Here is a 20,969-nt window from a genome sequence, read left to right as displayed (position 1 = left end):
CCTCCTCATAACATTTCACCACTTCATGACTCCTTTTCAGATGAACAATTGTTTGAGGTACAACAAGTGAAAACACCTTGATTTGCCAATATAGTGAACTATATTGCCGTAGGACAAATTTCCGATCATTGATCCAAGCAGGACAAGGATCGATTCTTTTCGCAAGTTAAGTTCTACTTTTGGGATGACCCCGATCTATTTAAGTACTGCCCTGATCAAGTAATCTGTTGATGTGTGCCAGAATGTGAATTTCAGAGTATTCTTGATTTTTGTCACACCCAAGCCTGCGGGGGGCATTTCGGAGGTAGAAAAACTGCAGCTAAAGTCTTACAAAGTGGATTTTATTGGCCCTCATTGTTCAAAAATGCTCACAATTTTTGCCAGACTTGTGAGCGATGCCAGCAAACGGGTACAATCACCCGTAGAGATATGATGCCACTTAACCCTATTTTAATTATAGAAATTTTTGATGTCTGGGGTATTGACTTCATGGGCCCTTTCCGCGTTCTTTTGATTTTGAGTACATTCTTGTCGGGGTAGATTATGTCTCGAAGTGGGTAGAAGCTGTTGCCACTAGGACTAATGATCATAAGGTTGTGGTTAAGTTTTTACAAACAAATATATTTAGTCGCTTTGGCACATCTCAAGCTATCATTAGTGATGGGGGATCACATTTTTGCAACCGGTCTTTTGAGGCTTTGGTTCGCAAGTATTCAATCACCCACAAAGTTGCCACCCCGTACCATCCCCAAACAAGCGGGCAAGTTGAAGTTTCCAATAGGGAGATAAAACACATCTTAGAGAAAACAATACGCCCTGATAGAAAAGATTGGTCTCAAAGGTTAAACGATTCTCTCTGGGCTTATCGTACTGCCTATAAGACTCCTATTGGCATGTCTCCCTACCAACTGATTTTTGGTAAAGCTTGCCACTTACCGGCAGAACTTGAGCATAGAGCTTTTTGAGCCATTAAAAAGTTTAACTTTGATATGGCAGCAGCTGGTTCTAACCGGAAACTTTAACTGAATGAGCTTGAAGAGTTACGCAATGAGGCGTATGAAAATGCCAAAATATACAAGGCAAGGACTAAGGCTTTTCATGACAAATACATAACCGTAAGTCTTTCGAGCCTAATCAAAAGGTTTGGCTATTCAATTCTAAATTGTCTCTTTCCTGGTAAACTTCGCTCTAGGTGGGATGGTCCCTTTTTAGTTAAAAAGATTTTTCCTTATGGTGCAGTAGAAATTCAAAACATCAGTGATGGTCGTATCCTGAACATCAATGGTCAAAGATTGAAACCTTATATAGAGTGTGTTGCAGATGAACAGTTGATTGAATTCCTTGATTTGATGGATCCTATTTATCGGGATAATTAAGGATGCACTGCGTCTGGCTAAAGACGTTAAACTTAGCGCTTGTTGGAAGGCAACCCAATTCTCATAGGTTATTTTTGCATATTTTCTTGTCGCTTTTTTTTAACAGGAATCCTCATATTACTGATGCAACTAAGGTAAAATGTTTCTATCCTCCATATGCATCATATTTTCGTCCAACATAAAATAAAATAAAATAAAATAAAAATAATAACATAATATTCAAAAAAAAGAAAAAAAAGAACATTAAGGACAATGTCTGATCTAGGTTGGGGGGTATAGGATTCGAATTTTTGAAGAAATTTTTCAAATTTTTGATTTGTAAATAAATTTTTCGAATTTTTATCTCAAAAAAAAACAAAAAAAATAAATTTCTATGCATTAGTGCTGAAATGATAAATGCACAAAGTATATAAAATCTAACAAGCCCAATGATTAGTCAGAAGTAAGACAATTTGAGTTCTTTTTATTAAAAGTTCTTTTAGCGAGTTGTAAGATAATTTTTACTATGGCATTTCACAACACATATGGCCTGCACTTCTAAGGGTTAGGTTCAACATTATGTTGTTAAGTCTGGTAGCAATCTTGAGTCCTGATGAATCATACCTATCTAATTCACTATTATCTTCCTTTATTAAACTAAATAAAAAAAATAAAAATAATAAAAAAAAGTGAATTTAGTCAGGTACATCGAAAAGGGCTACCTATTGTCAAAGGTCATCGGAATTGTGATGATGAACCCGAGCATAGGTCTGTAGGGGAGTCTTGATGCCCAACACCTTATGCCATCTGGTGTGGGAGTTGTTGACTAAATGCTCGCTACATGGAGGAATCATTACAAAAGTAAAAGTACATAATTTATTTATAAATACAAAAAAAAAAATATTGACCTTGAAAAAGACGATAGTGTGAAAGCCATCGTAAAAATTCAAGTAAACTGGAATATTACAGATAAAGCCCATGAGGTATTAAAATAAATATCCACAACTCTCGAAATCCCGCAAGATAGAATGATTTTGAATCAGTGATTATGTCTTATCTGACCAATTCTTGGAAACTGCTAGCTTTAGCAGTATTTTGGGGAATCTAAAGTCTTAGCTTGTGTATGGTCCAGATATCACCGAGCACCCAAGTATAAATGAGCCTTACAACTCCCTAATGGAAACTTAATAACTTCAACTTAAGTTGCATACTAACCTAGGATTTGGCTGACTTAGTAATTAAAACTTTGTGTGCTTTTGAAATTCTTAGCACTTATGCATTTGAAATTAGATTTTATGAAATAATAAAATAAACTCTTTGGGTAGAGACAACAGTTTGTGGGTATCTGAACCGGAAATCCTCACGAGACAAAACTCGTCCACTAGGGCCACCTAGGGGTTTAAAGCCTTATTGCATACGGTAAATGCAATCGCGATTCCTGCGAAAGTGAGTTTTTTTTATTTTGCTCGAGAACTAGCAAAATATAGGTTGGGGGGTGTGATAAATGCTAAATAATGTATAAATAAATCTATTTTACATAGCACTTATTAGTATTTTTATATATATACTTTATGTTTAAACATGAGAAAATATGTTCACCTTCATCAATGCATTTTAATTCGATTTTGATTATTGATTAAGCCTAATGTATGCAGGTCGAGTCAAGCTCAATAAGATAAAGCCTAAACCTACACTGCATCATTTCATAATTCCACATCCTCCGGAGTCGACTCCAAGAACTCTCCTCCAAAACCCAGTGCTTCCCATTAATTCTTGTCTCTTCACAAGTTCCCCTAATTCTCTTCCCACACTTTTCAATCATTTATTTCTCAGATCTCAAAGTATATCATCTATTCATCTATAGTTGCACAGATCTCAAAAAATTCTAGTCTTTAGCCTCTTCCCAGCCGAATAGGATTAATTCCCCTGCTTCAAACAGTTCAATTCCCATCTTCCAACCAAGCCAAATCAAATCCACGAATTATCTCCCTTGCTCTACATTCGCATGGGATCACCCGTCCAAAGAACCCCCTGTTTCTCCGAGCAAATCCTTCTCCCCGAGCATCACGGAAGAGCTCGCTATCCGCATCCCTTGCATCCGCAACAATCCCACGCTCATCCCGAATCCAACCTTCCTCCTCTTCCGAATCCTTCCCAGCATTTGGATTAACTTCATCGTCCTTCTCTTCCGGCTTGATTCCATGGAATCCCCCAACGTCTCAGCCATTTTCCCAAGCTTATCCTCTCAGCCTCTTCCCCTGTTTCGGAACCACCTCTTCCCAGCTGAATCAAATTCAAAACTTCAAATCTCTTCATCCGAAACCCACCAACCTTCATCCCAACGGCATCATCACCTTCCTCTTGTTCTGGACTCCTTCCGTTCACAAACAAAATCCCAGCATCCCCTGTTCCCAATCGGATGAACATCCCAAACGATTGCCTCCCACGATTCTCTACTCCGGATCAATCCAGCCTTCCTCTTGATCCGAATTAACTCCATCATCCACGGGCGGAACAGAGTTATCCTCTCATCCTCTCAGATCACGCGTCCACAACTCCCTCCCGTTCATGATCAACTTCTCAGCATCCGTGGATAAACTTCCAAGGTCAGATCCCAGATTCCACAGCATCCCAACGTCCGGATCAATCCTACAAATCTTCCATCCTCCGCGGATACGATCTTCCTCCCAGCCGTTCTCTCCTCCTACAAAATCCTAGCGACCCCACGTATCTTCTCGGCGATTCATCTTCATCTCCTCTGCTTCCGGATGAGAGCGAGCAGCCGCCTCAACGTGAGCGTCTTCCCATCACGAGCTTCACAACCGCGGATCCAGCGAATCAAATCAAGCATCCTCCCGATGGCTTCCTTCCATTATTCACGGGATGAATACCAGCAGCGATCATCACTATCCCATGTGTTCCCAGCTCGCCCACGCTTGTTCCAGCCGTCCGAGATCCTCTCAACATCCATGGTCTCCTTCAGATCCCAGCTTATCTTCCAACGACCAGAAGAGATGAAGCCTCCACGAGCTTATCTTCCCACTCGGAAGATCTTATCCAGAGAGGGAAACTGGAGGGCTGGTGAAGGCTATAAAAGGGGAGGAGACAAATCCCATGGAATCATCTTCTCTCAGGCGGAGTTCCCACAAAAGGAAGAAGGAGAGAGATTACTTTGTGTATTATGGGAAGAACTTCCCACAGAAAAAAAAAAAGAAATGGAATGAGGGGAGATTAGCCGGAGCTTCTTCCATCATCACGACGTATTCTTCTCTTCTTTCCCGCCGCCACCTCCCTCGGAAGAAGTCAGTCATGCCGTCTTCATCCCGCTGTGCTGCTATCGTCCACTTCTACATGGAGGGCTAATCTCTTCACTAGGGCAGGATGAAGCCCTGATAAAGGCGACAACGGTTTTTGTATTTGTTTATTTCTGTTCTTGGAATTGTATGAACTTCTTTGATTATAATGAATATCTTTTCATCTCATATTTAGATTTTGTAATTTTAAGTATGATGTTTATATAATTGTTCTTTATGATCATTAAGTAAATATAAGATAGTTTATGCTTAAGAAAGATGCAGTGTGCTGCCACCTTAGATTAGGGTAGACATTGCATGCCAACTGAAGATGAATTATTCCTAAATTACTTTTGTGACTTCCTATTTGAATGCTTATTAGGCTTGTAGCCAATGTGCATGTTAATCCAAAAACGAAGTAAAATATAATTAACCATTGTTGCTATGTTAGTGGTGAATTCCTTGCTCTAGGTTCTCCCAACTCATATCATTTTTTAATTGCATTTCTCTTAAATTATTTAGTTCAATAGTATTCCCAAACTTTCTTTTTAAATATTTTTTTTAAGAAAAGAACTGTACCCCAATCCCTGTGGATCGATACCCATAATCACTATCCTACAAGGTACGTGCTATTGCGTGGTCTTTAAAGTTGACTATCAGTTCATCCCGTACATCCATCCCTTTAATGAGCAATGCTTGGGCTGGGACCTCGGCTGGCTGCTTGCCTGATCTCCTCGGAGTTCGCTAACCCCTCGACTTGTGGGGGACCGCATGAGCAAGTGGTAGGTAGAGGCCACAGCTCGGAGGGCATTCATCCCTGGTTGGCCAAGAAACCTAGGCCACAAGAAAGTTTAACTTCATAGTACTTTCTCGGGGCGGAATCTCCTGTGAATCTGACCAGAGGAGCACTCATCCTTTGGAAGGCATTACAAAATAAAGCGTCAGCCGAGCTTCCATTATGTATTAAAACCTTTTTTACATCAAACCTTGCAATGATAAGAAAAATAGCTACAGTGTCATCACAAGGGGGCTCAACACCCTTTCGGTCTTCATCGGAAAAGGAGATGACTTCTATTGTGCACGGACGCTTTGAGGAAGCTCCTTCCAAGCTCGGCGCTTCAGGTGCCTCTGCTCACCTCCCTCTGATGGTGTTGATGATGCCCGCGAGAGGTCAGTTGTCGTTCCACTCCTCACGCGGCACTGGATTTTGTTCCTCGAGCTCCCTCCTGTAGGCTTGATCATGGACAAAATAACTCAACCGATCTCGGCGGATAAGTGCCTCGATCTTATCACGAAGCTTGTAGCAATCCTCTATATCATGGCCGTGATCTTAGTGGAAGCAACAATACTTCTTCGATCGCTTTCGCGACTCTGTCGGTCGCATCTTCGATGAAGGTCGGAGGTAGCCCTGACCCTCAATCTCCATGAGGATCTCCGCTCGGGTGGTATGAGGAAAATGTATATCCAAAACTTCTGGAGGGAAGACCTCGAGCAAGTCGGGCTCTTGGGCCAAGGAGGATCTTTCTCGCGTCGGGAGGATCTACCCCTTGGTCGGGAGCGCTCCTTCATCTTGGAAGGTCGCTCGGCCGTCTCCCACTGGGAGGCCATGGCTTCTTCAGCCTTGGCGTACTTCTGAGCCCAGGCCAGCATCTCTGCAAAGTCGGCGAAAAAGTTCTCAATGGAGAACTTGTAGGACCGAACTCCAGTCTTCAACGCCGACATGGCAATGGACTAGTCAAGATCGCGAACCTCCCATGTGGCTAAGGTGAAGCGATCGATGTAGTCCTTTAGAGACTCCCTCCTGCTTGATGTCAAGAAGGGAGTCTGAGGTCCGATGCTGGCATCGACTGGCAGCGAAGTAGGTTGCTAGCTGTCTGCCCAGCTACTCAAAGGACAAAACCAAGCTGGGCCTCAGCTCAGAGAACCAAAGACGAGCTGCCTTGCGAAGAGTCGTCGGAAAGATCCTGCAAAGAAAACAGTACCAAACTGTACGACCGCCGAACGGTACGGGTCTCAATATTGGTTCGACGGACTTTGCTGATACACCAAAAAAATTTGTACCATACCGTACCGTACGATACGATACTGACATTGTCTAGTATGGTATCAGTACAGAGTCCAGTACCGAGACGGCGAATGTTGGAGCTACCTTAGATCTTGTCCTTTTTCTATATTATTCTTTTCCTACATTATTTAACAAAACTTAAAGCACCGTGCTTACTCAAGGTCACTCAGATCCTTGTCATACGTGCTTGTACAATCTCAATCAATTCTTCATAATTTTGTCAAGTTGTACAACACCTACAACTCCTTATATGCACATTTCTCATTTCCTAGAATCCATCTCATCTTTCTTGTTTATGAAATTATGATGCATTCAAATTGTTTTCTTGAACCCTATCTTTTGCCTAACATTAAGGGTGAAAGTGAACCAGATAATTTCTGTCTAGATCCATTTCCTTATCCGAGTCTATACATATATGAATACAAATTTGAGCATCCGGTTAATATCCATTTTAGCACCCATATTTGTTAAAGAAAAATCGATATGAATATAAAATAGACAATTATTCAATGACTCTAATCTATATTAGATATCGAGTTTTGCTTGCAATCCTATTTTGTAGCAGTTATGAACTTTTAAGAAAAATAAGTGACTATATTAAATCCAACTTATATCCATATTTATGTTCGTACTTTAAATATTCATTTTGTATCCATATTCGTGAAACAAAAATAGATATGATATGGATATACTAATATTTGGTCCATACTCGGTCTGTTTCCAACCCACTAAACATTGTGAAAAATATAACATGCAGACTTACTACCATCACATTTGCCCCAGCAAGTAATAATGTAGTTCAAAGGTCCATCAAAGAAAACTTATGAGTCTTAAAAAGTTAAGAAGATTTGGCATATATTTATTCAACATTAATTATGATAGACAATACTAAATAAAGAAGCATAAGGATTAACCATGGATGGTATGGGGAACTTTATTATCTACTTAATGCGACTAATGAGAACAGAAAAATACTATTAGTGTGGATGGAGAGTCTGAGAGAAAAGAGGTTCATTAGACAATCCCAAAGAGAAGGGCACAAGGCTAGATCATGAAATGGTGACACATGGGGCACTTAATATCCACTTAAAGCAACTAACTAGAACAGAAAAAAAAGTACATCTATGTGTGTGGAATGAAAGGATTGAGAGTGGGGAGGAGGGGTTAGAGAGTGACAGGGTACATGTCTTACTCTGGAGGCATGTAACCAAATGTACCAACAAGCCGAGTTGGAAGTGACGTACTTCCGAATTCAGTAAGTTTTGTCAAACCAAAATCTGCAACCTGCAAAGATATGCACATTATTATTACTGAATGTAAAAATAATTAGTCTTCCAAGTAGAAGTGATGAAAGCAACCTTTCCATGGAAATTCTTATCTATCAAGATGTTTGCTGATTTGATATCCCGATGTATGTATACCGGAACTGTATGCTCATGAATATACTCAAGACCTCTTGCTGAATCAAGGGCAATCTGCACTCTGGCGGCCCATGGTAGAGGATCCCTAGCTATATGCAAAGTATAATAGCTGTAATAATTATATACATGAAAACTAGCTGAAAATACCAATGGCCTAGCAATTTTAGGATTCCCTTTTACAACCACCATTCTTACCTGACCCACGCAAATGTTGGCTTAAGTTACCATTTTCAATAAATTCGTATACCAGGAATAAAGAGCCTTCAATACAATAACCTATTAAGCGCACCTGCCATAAATTGTAAATTAAATACTGTGAATACTCCAAAAGTTAATTTTTCAAGATCTTCCAACCAATAAAAACGTCAAATAATCAATCTACCTATAGGTGACCAATCAAAATAAATCAAAGACTAATAGTCATATATAACATCCTCCAGGATTCTCCATGATCAGCAGAATACTAAAAGAAATTAGAAGGATAAAAAATGGTGCCAACTTGAATAAAAGCAACATATACCACTGGGCAACTGTGAAACAGATGGAAATGATATAGTGTGAAACAAGAAAAGAACAGCAAGGGAAAAATAGAAAAGACATCAAAGCATGCAAACAGAACAATGGGCTAAAACCTAAAAGGTCAAAAGTCATATGAAAATAACCTATCCACCAGTAACCAGGAAACTAACATATTTATAGATCAATTAGCAACTGCCATCAACCCTTCAAAGTTCTAGAATTCCCTTTCTTCTGGTTTGAACTTTGAACATAGGAAACTTTATATAATATAAAATCCTACGGAAGCTACTTTAGAAGAGGTGCTGTGTCCATTGCTCCAAGATAGGCAAATGAATCCCAAAATAACCCATGATAAACTGCATTGATGTATGAATATGAACCGGTCTCTAGCTCATGATAGACAACATCTAGTAGCAAGATCCTAATCCAAGTGTTACCTACACTCATGCACCAAGCTAGAGTAAAATGTGTCAATACATATAGGACACTTGGAAGCAAAACAGACTTTGAGAAAATATGGCAGCATTCAAAACCCTGCAAAGAACTATTAACACAAATGAAGATAATAAAATGAAAACCTAGCCTCCCATCGGAGGCAGAACCAGAAGCTAGGAAATTTGAATCTGACATCACAAGCATACAAGAGAAGAGGGAGCTTCATCATAACAGAACTCCAAAAGCTGCAAAGTAAACTCCTTTCCTTCAAGAGTTGGCAAAAGTTACACCTTTGTGAGCATCCATCAACATGGTTTCTCCATCACCAGCAGCACTTCTCTGAACTAGATCCATTGCAGCTGTGTTGTCTCCTTTGAAAAGAGAAATTTTACCATTCAACCATATTCGCATTTTCTTCATTCTTGATATGCACGCATATATCCACACATATATGACATAAATCATATATCATATATGTGTCTGGATCATATTTGTGCAGGGCCAGATACTCAAATACTATAATAAAGTACATAAAGATTTCAATTAAGATAATCATAATCTTATTATTATATCCCATTAATAACAATATAATTTTTTTTTTGTAACTCAGATTGAATATTAATGTCCCATAATCCAAATTTGACTTTGTGAGCACCCACTCAAAATAAGGTGGGCGAACTCTTATCTCCCCCGATCTCCAAGACCGCAAAAGAGATGGAATTTTTCATCCTCTTAGCCAATGTAAGAACCCCAGCCGGCAGAAAAAAGCTATGCCTTGGAGCAGCACAAACTGGGAAAGTTATTTAGTCTAAGATTCAAGGGTGGAAATCAATCAAAGCCATCTAAAGCGGATCTATTGAGACAGCAAGACATGGTTTGACCGATCGGTCATGCGTGGAACATGGCCTGCTTGACCCGATGTTGATGCCATATGGTCTTGACCGGATTGGATTTCGTTATGACTGACATTGTCTGATGTTCTCTCCCCACAATCTCTTTCTGGTTGAGGAACCCACGTTTTCTGGTCTTAGCTTGACCGATTCACTCCATTGATACCACTAGCCTTGCATTGTGTGGACTTCCCTTCCCCAATCCAGAACTAGTTGACCTTTCATCACAAATGGAAGCAGAGGCAGTTGAACCAAATGCTAGGAAATTTGAATCTGTCGATTTCATCCTAGATCCAATTGAGTTGTTACGCCATTAAATCCGTGTCACGTACCAGAATGTAATACAGCATATATGTGTATCTTTCAGCAAACAAGTCTCAATCAGAAAATGGTGAAATAAAATGCTGAAGCAGATAACACTCCATTTATCTCTTAGATTCCTTGACAGTCACTTTAATTTGTATCTACCAAAACATATCTTCAATTACCTACACTAAAGCCTGCATTAGACTCCTGATAGTCGTAATTACACAAGTAGCCCAAAAAATGTGATGAATAATAAGCAGCACCCTCATCTAGAGCTCAAAGAGAAGCTGATGTAGTTTCAGCATCCCAGCTCAAAACAGTAGCCGCCCCTAAAATGACTCTTTGCAGATCCAAAACCTTGATTCCTACAACCACAAACAGCAGCATTGCCTTCCATCCATTCACATAAACCGAATTAATAACAAGGAAACAACCAAAATCAATCCAGCACTCCTATAAGAAAAGAAAACACCAGGAAACTGAACTTCCACATAACTCTAAGAACAAGCAAGGTCACTAGCAGACTGGCTTCAAAATCGACAATCACTTCTTGTAGATGGGGGTCCACCTGAACAAGAAACAGAACCTGGAGTCATTACCCACTTCTCTGGGAATATTCAAGCACTTTTAGCAATCAATGAATCAGCTTATGCAAGCTCAATCAGCACATCAAATGCATTCTGTAAAACCTAAGAGCAGGTTCAGCTTTCTTAATTAAGACATGGCTATTCCTCTCCAACCATACATCCTGAGAACTGAGAAGTCATTATCACAAATGCATTTCAAGCTATTCTATAGGAAGGTCTGACTTTCATCTTTCACCACTAAGTCCAAAAGAAAATCATAGAACCAGGTCTGCCCTTCCCCTTCCTGAAAAAGCCTTGAGGGAAAGCCAGAGCTCCAACACAAAGAGAACAGAGAAAAATATAGTTCATAGATTCACTCAATGGTACAACCTTTTACAGAGTTACATCCTTGACTTTCAGTTTATTATTTTTTTATCAAATTATCTACAGTCAACTGACAACTGTGGGTCGCATATCACATAAAACTCAGTCATAAAAGAACAGAACCATCTGATGAAATTTCGCATAACAACTAAGAATGCCACCATTGATAACTCAATATAATGATCTCATCTTGAACACCCCATTCTGTTCAACATTCCAAGCTCTCTTTAATGATTTGAAAGTGAAACACTTGCCAACAATCTGAGAAACAGACCATGCTGATTCACTGGACTTCCCTTGAGTGATCTTTAAAAATTTGGGTCCCTAATTCTCTACATTCATCCAAAACATACTTATTCTGAGCTAATTCAAACATGTTCACAAATAAGGTTGCAAAGGAACAATAACCAACTAAGGATCTCTTTGGGTATTCTTGTAGGAACTGAAGAGAGAGGGGGCAGGGAAGGGGGGGTGAAGGGAAGAAGGGAGGAAAGGAGAGAGTGGGGATTTGCAATGATGAGAAAGATAGAGATGCCAAACTTAGCAGTAAAAGGAAAAAAGATCCACAAGGGTCCTTTGTTTCTCCCACAGAATGGGCTGAGGCGGAGTCAGATGAAAGTGGCCCATGCCCAAATGGGTTCTCCAAACCACAAATCCAGCTGGATTGGTCAGGCTTTCCCACTGGATTACCCAACCAGGCCCTAAACGTTCATCCAGAACTTACTGAATTTGCCATTCCCAATCTTGATAGGAATTTTAACTTTAAGACTTGGTAACTTTAGATGCCTCCTTCAGAACACTGAAAGCTGCGTAATAGGTCTCAGTCAGAACAGATTAGACAATCTCCCTCTGAAGTGTCAATCAGCATTAAAAATCCCATAAATGAGAGGTTTCCTAATCCAAGAATCTCCAAAAGCCATTTCCAGAGAAGGGCTAAATCTCCGAATTTCAAAATAATTAAGTGTCCATTCTCTTTAGCTTAAGACACTCTATCCAAAGCCATTAGTCACAAGCACACCAATCCTTTTCCCCTTCATCAAAACCTTCTTATCTTTATAGTTTTTGAGTACGCCTTTAAGAATCTGTAAGAAATAATACTATAGAAGGAAAATTAAAACAGCATTAACTGGAATTGATCTACCTACCAAGGTGAGGGATATACTTCACCATGTTAGCAATCACTCATCAATTAATGGAAGCCAATCATTCACTTTTAACAAGCTTTCTAACCATAATAGGAGATCAAGATATTTTTGAATGGAACATTCTCCAACTTGTAGAGAAAATTCTAGAGAATCACAAACCCATATCAACCCCCCTTCCTAAAAGATTGAAGAACTTGCTAAAACAACTATGTCGACTGCAAAGTGTGAGGACCTATGCAAAAATGTGTTTAGTCTTACATTGTTTATGCACCGGAGAAATCTTGGGTACTTATATAGGGCAAGGAATATAAATAACCTTATGGCTAACTTTTTTGCATGAGATCCTAGGTCATTACAAATGGCCTTAGCATGGACCCAGCCCATGACTCATGTAGACTCTAGAGTATAGACACTGCACCAGGGGCTCTTTTGGAGCTAACTAGGGGCCAATCATGGTGTTTTGATTAGATTTGACCCCTTATCCTAGTGAGAACACCAAGACTAAAATGGAGCAAATGTGTGAGGACTTGTGTGTGTGGGTTGTTCAGTCCCCACATCGGTTGCGTACTGGGGAGATTTGGGTAAAAAGGGACAAGGAACTTCCAGATGAGGTCTTGAGTCATTACACAAAGGGTAATAATGATACACCATCAAAAGAAGAGGAACCTCCAGCTGCAGTTCTATCAACCATAAGTTACAAGGCATCCACAGAAAAATAATGAAAGAGGAGAAAGGGGGTCCTCTGGAGTCATGCAGTTTTTGAAGTCATGAAAATAAAACTCACCCATCTAATCCATCAACTTCACGATTCCCTAGACTTGAGTAAAGATAAGAACTACCAACCAGTACTTAGCATGCGCTTCTTCAAAATCAAATTTGAAAAGAACAACCTCCTCTTGCTTCTTTTGGCATCCAAAGAGCCAACCTCTATAAATGAACTCTGCACAAAGCCAACCTCTATATGCAGAAATTTCCAAAATTTGGTAGCCAACATTTTCAAAATAATTTGCAGAATACCATTCAGAGAAAAAAATTAATCCAAGGTCCGCCGTACCAGTACCGGTCAGCATATCGGTAGCGGCCCGGACCGGTACGTACCGGTCCCGTACCGGTACAGCAATCGTACCGGCCGATTTTTCAATGAAAAGCCCCCGATACCGGATCCCATGCTGATCTGGTAGCGGTCCTTGCCCGAACCAGTTCATAGCAGCCCATACCGGCCAGTACGGGCTGGTACGACATACCCTGGATTAATCTGTAATCATTAACACATTCCGCCTCTCAGGAATTTATAAAGTTAAGGAGTCGTTCCAGCTATTCAAATCAAATCTTCTCTCATTTTTATCTTTCCTTGGTCGAAAAATAGTTCAGTACCTATTTTTCATCTCCATTATATTCCTTACAAGATTTTGGATCTTTGATTATCCATCTCTCACGGTATCTCTTATCCTTTGAAAACAGGGTCTGACTACAAGGAAAGCCAATTACTAGCTGTCAAGGTTGCAATACTGGATAAGACAAAGTCAAGCAGAGAATATCTAATCGAACGCATGATGTAAAGGAGATTTACGTTGATTTTGGACTTCCATATACGATCAGTCCTAGCCTAGCTGTATTGCCAGAATAAGTAAAATTTGTTCAATTTTCCAACGAACTTTACTTGAAAACTTTCCTTCAAAAGTTTTCTTCATACATCTATAGAATTCAGCACTATAATGTCACTTCCTATCACACACATGCAAACACATACACAAAAATACACTCAATAAACTTTTCTCAATGACATTCCTACAAAAAATTAAAATAACCAGGCCACCATAAGATGTCAAAACAGACAAGTACATAGCTACCCTTCTTCATAGAAATATTATATGTGGTCAGGTAATAACTACACTGTTAACAGACAAATAGCCACCTTACCAGATTCAAGTGATGAACATGTGTTAAAACTTTCAGTTCAGCAAGAAATTCTTGAGTTGCTTGCATGTCCATCTTTTTGATAGCAGCTTTCTGCAAGAAAGATGTGTTAATGAGTTAAAAACCAAACAAAGCCTCATCTTGAAAAGGAAGAAAAAAGAGTTGAAATAAAACACTAGAAAAAGGTTACATCATAATGCCATGCAATTTACTGAAAACTAATGGCATTTCTGAAATGTGATTAGATGAAGCAGAGACAGTTCCAAAAAAAACTAAAAATCAAGACATATAAAAGTTCAAAGGCTAAAAGCAATAAGTTTGTTTGCAGCTCAGTAGGCTTCATACAAGAGCTATCCACTAGTAAAACATGTCTTTCATTGTACACTGAATATTTACAAGATGTGCAGTACAATTTTTACCTGATAGGTTTAATTGCTGTTCCTAAACAAAGGATCAAGACTAGTCTCTGCCATATTAGGACTTCATTCTATGTAGTTTTGCAAGTAAACTTTTCACTGGGATACTATGAACTAGAAATGAATTGTAAAAGGATATAAACACTGCATGATTAGGAGTAATCAGGGTAAAAACAAAACAAAAAATGTTACAAAAACACCAAGCTTGAAAAATTTGTAAAAGAACTTAATAATGTCAATCCATGAGCCATCAATGCTAGTCAAATTCTTGTATCGTCTCCAAGTAGCACTAGCATATTTTAGTTCATGGTGCGACACTGTCACAATTTGTGAATATCTTACATGATCACAACCTTGTCATGAATAATGGCTCAATTTGCAGTAAAAATATAACATCACCCATCATGGGATTCAATCAATGATGTTAGTGAAATTCTCAATAAGCAAACCTACTTAACAAGACCACCCTGACCCTAGTGAAGTCATCATGTTTAATCCCATTATTCTATGCTTGGGAAACATTAATAAAAATTTTCTTAGATGAATAAAAATATTAGACTAAAAACTAAATGTTAATTTTCAGTATAAATGCCAATGATGGGTCACACTGTTGATTATGATCTACACCACTATAGATGCTTGAAAATTAAAAGTCATATGCTTTGGTGGTTTCCTACTTATGCATCTAGTGGGTGACAAAATGGACAGTTCTAATTGTGTTAAGTTGGTAAAATACATGATAGGATATATCAACATTGATATTGACCTATGCATACTCAAAACACACAAGTTCAAATATTGCATGTTTTGAGCCTGAAATCATAGCAAAAACATCATATCATGCACTTTAAGCCATTGACTTTTTCACACACTTGATGAATAGGCTAGAGCCTTCCAAAACATATGACTTTTAATTTCTAAGCATTTATAGACTTGCAGAACAATATAACATTCGAGATCTTTGAATTGGATGGCCATCATTGTTTTCAAAAATTGATTCTACCAAAGATTTAATGTTTATTGTGTAATCCAACTCTGAATAATAATTTCCTATTAGAATATTCTTAATTTCTTTGTTAAATAACCAATTAAATCTTCATCATGGAGTTGACCTCCAACAGAAACAGGTTGAGAATTTGGCCATCAAATGTTTGATCTGAAATAGATTTACTTATTGCAATATGTGTAACATAAGCTGATCAAGAGTTAAATATCCACAAGCAATGACTTCGTGTTTAGAAAGAGAAAGCAACTATTAGTATAAGCTAACATATAAACCCACGTAAATAATTCTCAGTTGGTTGAACTTGAAGGAATATACGGAGTGAAATGTATAGTAGAAATAAAAGAAATAAAACAAAGCCGCATATTGCTAGGTCAAAGAATTTTGAGCACATAATGGCATTCAAAAGAAGAATACAAAAAGAAAAAACATGACTAGTACATATTGAGTATCACTATATGCGATTGTTATTACCAACCTCTCCTCTAAGCTCAGCATAATAAACAGCTCCAAAACCACCTTCACCAATTTTATTAGCCATGCTAAAGTCATCTGTAGCCTTTGCAAGTTCTTCATAAGAGAACTCCACTGATTTGTCAACAGTAATACCTGCCGGTTGGGTGCCAGTTCTAGGAGTATCTGCTGGAGAGTTATACAAAGAAACTGCACCTATACCAAATGAGGGACAATCATTAAGTAAACAGGATCTATAGAGAGAAGGCATAATGATAAAGGAAAGAAGAACCAAAAAATCTAAAAGCCAGCTACTTCTACATTGTGGCTATACAGTTATTTGCTTCATATGCATCAAGGTGTATGATAAGCTGCAATGATTTGAAACTTCCAAGACATTCTCAGTAGGCTACACCTTCACAGCTAATAGGGTCGAGGATGATAGAAAGTTAGAAAGCAACCTTTGCTTGACAAAACCTAAGATTAGGATGAAGAATAGTATATATTTGGCCCCAGCTGAAACATCACTGAATCACCTTTCAACCAAACAAACTAATTAATAGGAGTATCAATTGCTCACTTGTATTAGTTGTAATTTCCTCATGTCCTCTTTTCTGTCTCATGATTGAATAATTTGATATACTTTAGTCCTCTAAAATGACATGATTAAGAACACCACTTTATATATTGCTGAATGACAACATTACCATTATTGAAATATTGGGGATACTGGAAGCAAATTTAGCATGTGGGAATTATAGATTATATTGGTTATACCATTGCAATTTATTCCATGGATCTCAGTCACAACTATGTATCCATTTAAGAATAACATGAACAATTGCGAATGCAAACTCACACAAATGCACCTCCAAAGAAGCCGCTAAGACTACCTAAAAATGTCACATCACAACCCAACTGATTTTTAAGAGCTGGACTCCACACCTAACATAATTTTATAATTATAATTCTAAAAGAAATCTGTGAGAAAATATTTAATAATGCCAGAATAATGGATGCGGCATCCAAATCAAAGATCCACATGTTGATTACGACCTACACTTATAAGAACACCTAGTAATAAAACGATTGCAACTTTTAGAGATGTCTAACCTATGCATCATGCGGATGCAAAAATCAAGTGGTGCCCATTTGTTACTATGCTAAACAACATAACAGGCATTTAAATTGAGAATCTACTTTACTGATCTCATGTTTTACATATATTAAAACATATCTAGATTGGAAACCAATAGATTTTGATGCTTAGACAATAGCAAACATGGTGTCATATCATAAACCATCCATTTTTTGCGCCCGCATGACGCACAGGTTAGAGAGCAGCAAAACATGTAATTATTAATTTCTAGGTTTTAGTGCTGTGGATAATGTTCAACAGTGTGGATTTCCAACTTGGAGGACCCATCATTGATTTTGAACCATTATTTATTTTACAAAAGATTCGACATGAAGTGTGGAGTTCAGACTTTGATTATAATAACACCAAGCAGCTTCACTAATACACATTAGTAGCATCGTACTAATCAAGGTATGCTGAACCGACCGGTTCCGGTCGGTTCCGCCTGTATCGAACCGGTGCCTACGGGCACCGGTACGATACAGCGTATAAAAACGGTTCCGACCCAAACTGGGTCGGAATCGATTGATTTCGTACTTGTACTGGCGCGAACCGGGCCGGTTCGCACCGATTCAAGCACATTTTCCCCACGCGAGCGCCCGCGCGCGAGGAAGAGACACAGAGTGGCTTTTAACGCGTCCGCGCACGTCTGTTTTTTTTTTAGGAATCACGCGCAGACGCATGAGCAAAGATCGCGCACCCGCGCGCGACTCCCCGCGCAGGAACCGCGCCCGCGCACGGTTCCCCGCGCGAGGCATCGTGCCCACGCGGGTCATTTAATGCCACAGAGTGGCATTAAGACATTTGAAGCATCCGCGGACGCGCGCAGACGCGTTGTTTTTTTATGTCCGCACGCACGGCTCCGATTCGATACCGGTTCCAAGCCGGTACCGAACCGGAATCGTACCGGTGCCAGTGCTCGCCGGTATGCCAGTACGGTCAGTCCGGCAAACCTCGGTACTAATCATCATTTTGAGTCCAAAAGGCTCAACCTAAATTGCACATTAACAACCTCCTAGAGTATATCTAGTCAAACAATTAGATACAACTAAATTTTAGACTTTTAGACTTTTTTCCTTTCAAGTATACCATCTTTCGTGAATCTCAACATATCATGTCAAACAGGGTCAGCAGAACCATCCTGAATCGGACGATTCCGACCATTCCGAGCCGTATCGCTGGCTCACTGGTACGATTCCGAGAACGAAACGACATCTGTTGCCGAAGCCAGAGGAGGAGAAGAAAAGAGGGCGAGTAGAAGAGGGAGCGAGAGTGAGAGCGAGAGGTCGATTCTCCTGTTTTGAATGACATAGGGGTCCAGCCGTTCGAAATAGGAGAATCGGCCGTGGCTTAAAAAATTTCGTGATTTTAAAAAATCTCGCCTGTCACAGCCCTCCACCGACCCTCCACCGGCATCCATCCCTCTCCCTCCCTCTCTCTTTTTCTCTTTCAGCGTGTTGTCTCCTTCGTCGATACAGACCTAGCACGGCCCGTACCGACTCTTGCCACCGGAAAACCGATACGATGCCCGATACTGGTTCCTCCGACCTTGATGTCAAAGCATATGCCATAAATACACTTGACAAGATCAGTAGCCTTTCCCATCCAGAGTAATGTCCATATCCATCACAAGGCAATGACATAAGGTATTATAATAAGATGAAGGTACTCCTGCACATAGAATGTCATGATCTGATGGATAGCTAGCAGCTGTGTAGTTCATCCACACACACCCAAATGGACATTTCAAATTGCATACCATGGACATATATCTAATGTGCGTCAAATACAGCTAAAATATGTGCTGGCTACCAAATTAAGTATTTTTATACAATATTTTTTCAATGAAAAAGGTTGTGGATACTTCCGTTAGAATTTTAAAATACATCTGGGGATAAGAGTAAGGGTTTCCTTTTTCCTTTAATGAATCTTAACCTTTTAGTGATGGCCATGATGGATGACCAATTTTAGAATTTCTGATGTTAATAAGGATTATGGAATATGCTTTATGAATATGATCACTAAAAGGAGTTTGCCAATTTCACATTGTGTGGACCGTATTACTGTGACAACACATTATGCTTTACAGTCTTCTTGTACAAATATGTTAAGAATATATACTATTTATAGTGATGTCCAGCCATATCATATCTTATATTTTCAGGACTTGCTGGATTAATGTATCCATATTTGTGTCACATCCATATCCTGTATCCATGTCTACACTTCATAGACACCCAAATAGTTACCTATTTCCAGCATTCCATAATTTGTAGCTATAATTGGCAATGCTGGTGCTTAATGTGAAGCATTACAATTAAGTGCACCAGCCACCTTATTAAAAAGAACAGGCTTAATGCAATGATCATGAACTCCTGTAGACAAGAAAGCCACTTACTGTGCCAATTTGTATCGCTAACCATGTGGCATAATGAACTAAATGGAGAAGAAAATGTCAATTTGTCTAGTTAAGCTCAGAAAATGGTTAATATGACCAAAAGATCTGAACAAATTAAATTTTGAAATGCATATAACATTAGGATCTTGCAAGAAAAGTAATAAAAGTCCAGCATCAGTTGCATAGCACACGAGAAAAAGCTAAGTGCAAATTGTAGCTGTTGTAATCACAATGAAGAATTACCATGGCCATGTAGATTGGCATTACCTTCAGATAGTGATGGAAGCAGTGCGACCCTCTTTGCCTTCCTTCTCCTATAAACCCCAACATACAAACAGATGGCTAATACTAGTAGAACTATTACAGCTATAGAAATACCAGCAATAGCTGCCCGTGAAATACCTGCTTGTATTCAATGTCAAAAGCCATTAGAGCAATGTCAGACTTAAAAACTGAGAAACTATAGTAGATCTTATTTCCACAACTCATGCTTGATTACTGATGCAGAAGGGCAATGAACAACAACCTGTACTGCAAAACATGATAATCAAAGTCCATGTTAGGATCAACAAAAAGAAATATATGAATGCCACTAGCAAGACAGCCCACCAATATTTACCTTGACAGAAAGGGGCGATAACTTCCGTTTGGATCTGCAAAAGCCATATAAAATAATTATGGCACAATCCTAAACTTTATCAAGAGAGAATCTAGGTTATCATGTAACAAATTATAGCAAAATTCCAAAATTTCCTGAAGGGAGAAGCTAACTTATGACCGACTCACATATTTAGAATTTCAAAATTGGGAATAGAAGACAGTACCTCAAAGAGTTTTATTGTAATAAGAGCATATATTAGAAAAATGAATAAAAGAAACTTAGATAATATTTTTAAGGATTGTTCCATCCTGTTGTCTCATTTTAGTTTCATTTAATATGACACAAAGCTCACATATCTGATGTTTGAAAAGCTAAAATTTTGGCCTGCCATAAAAGCAGAAGCATTTAACTATACATTGACTAAAGTCAAATACATATCGCTGTGATATTTGGAAAATATATACTCACTTTTACATATCTTTAAATATCACTAACTGTGTTCCTTACTTGGAAAAGGGCATGAAGATAGATCTAGAAAAGGATGAGTTCAAATGGGTGAAAGATATGACAAATGAAACAGGAATGAGTAATAATGGACAAAAAATTCTGATCTGGGAAACCACAAGTTGACTTTAAAAATAAGTGAAAAACAAGTGGAAAATGC

The 20,969-nt window shown here is 38.9% G+C and overlaps 1 protein-coding gene across 1 annotated transcript in view; it reads right to left on the bottom strand.

Moving 5' to 3' along the window:
• The window catches only part of LOC103698741 (chitin elicitor receptor kinase 1-like), a 34,315-nt gene that overhangs the window by 13,161 nt on the left and 185 nt on the right, over positions 1 to 20,969 (bottom strand). Inside the window, exons 2-8 of the mRNA XM_088708413.2 lie at positions 20,324 to 20,357; positions 19,972 to 20,106; positions 16,194 to 16,384; positions 14,300 to 14,389; positions 8,330 to 8,423; positions 8,072 to 8,223; positions 7,906 to 7,997 (exon numbers count right to left, since the gene is read on the bottom strand). Coding sequence (XP_088564539.2) covers positions 7,906 to 7,997; positions 8,072 to 8,223; positions 8,330 to 8,423; positions 14,300 to 14,389; positions 16,194 to 16,384; positions 19,972 to 20,106; positions 20,324 to 20,357 — 788 coding nt within the window. The remainder of the gene's footprint in view (positions 1 to 7,905; positions 7,998 to 8,071; positions 8,224 to 8,329; positions 8,424 to 14,299; positions 14,390 to 16,193; positions 16,385 to 19,971; positions 20,107 to 20,323; positions 20,358 to 20,969) is intronic.

This window comes from Phoenix dactylifera, chromosome 12 (genome assembly GCF_051530095.1).
Source record: "Phoenix dactylifera cultivar Ajwa chromosome 12, Ajwa_hap1_PhDact_Kaust_v1.1, whole genome shotgun sequence".
Taxonomy (NCBI): domain Eukaryota; kingdom Viridiplantae; phylum Streptophyta; class Magnoliopsida; order Arecales; family Arecaceae; genus Phoenix; species Phoenix dactylifera.
The sequence above is the reverse complement of the archived record's forward strand: the minus strand, read 5'-3'. Positions and strand labels throughout refer to the sequence as shown.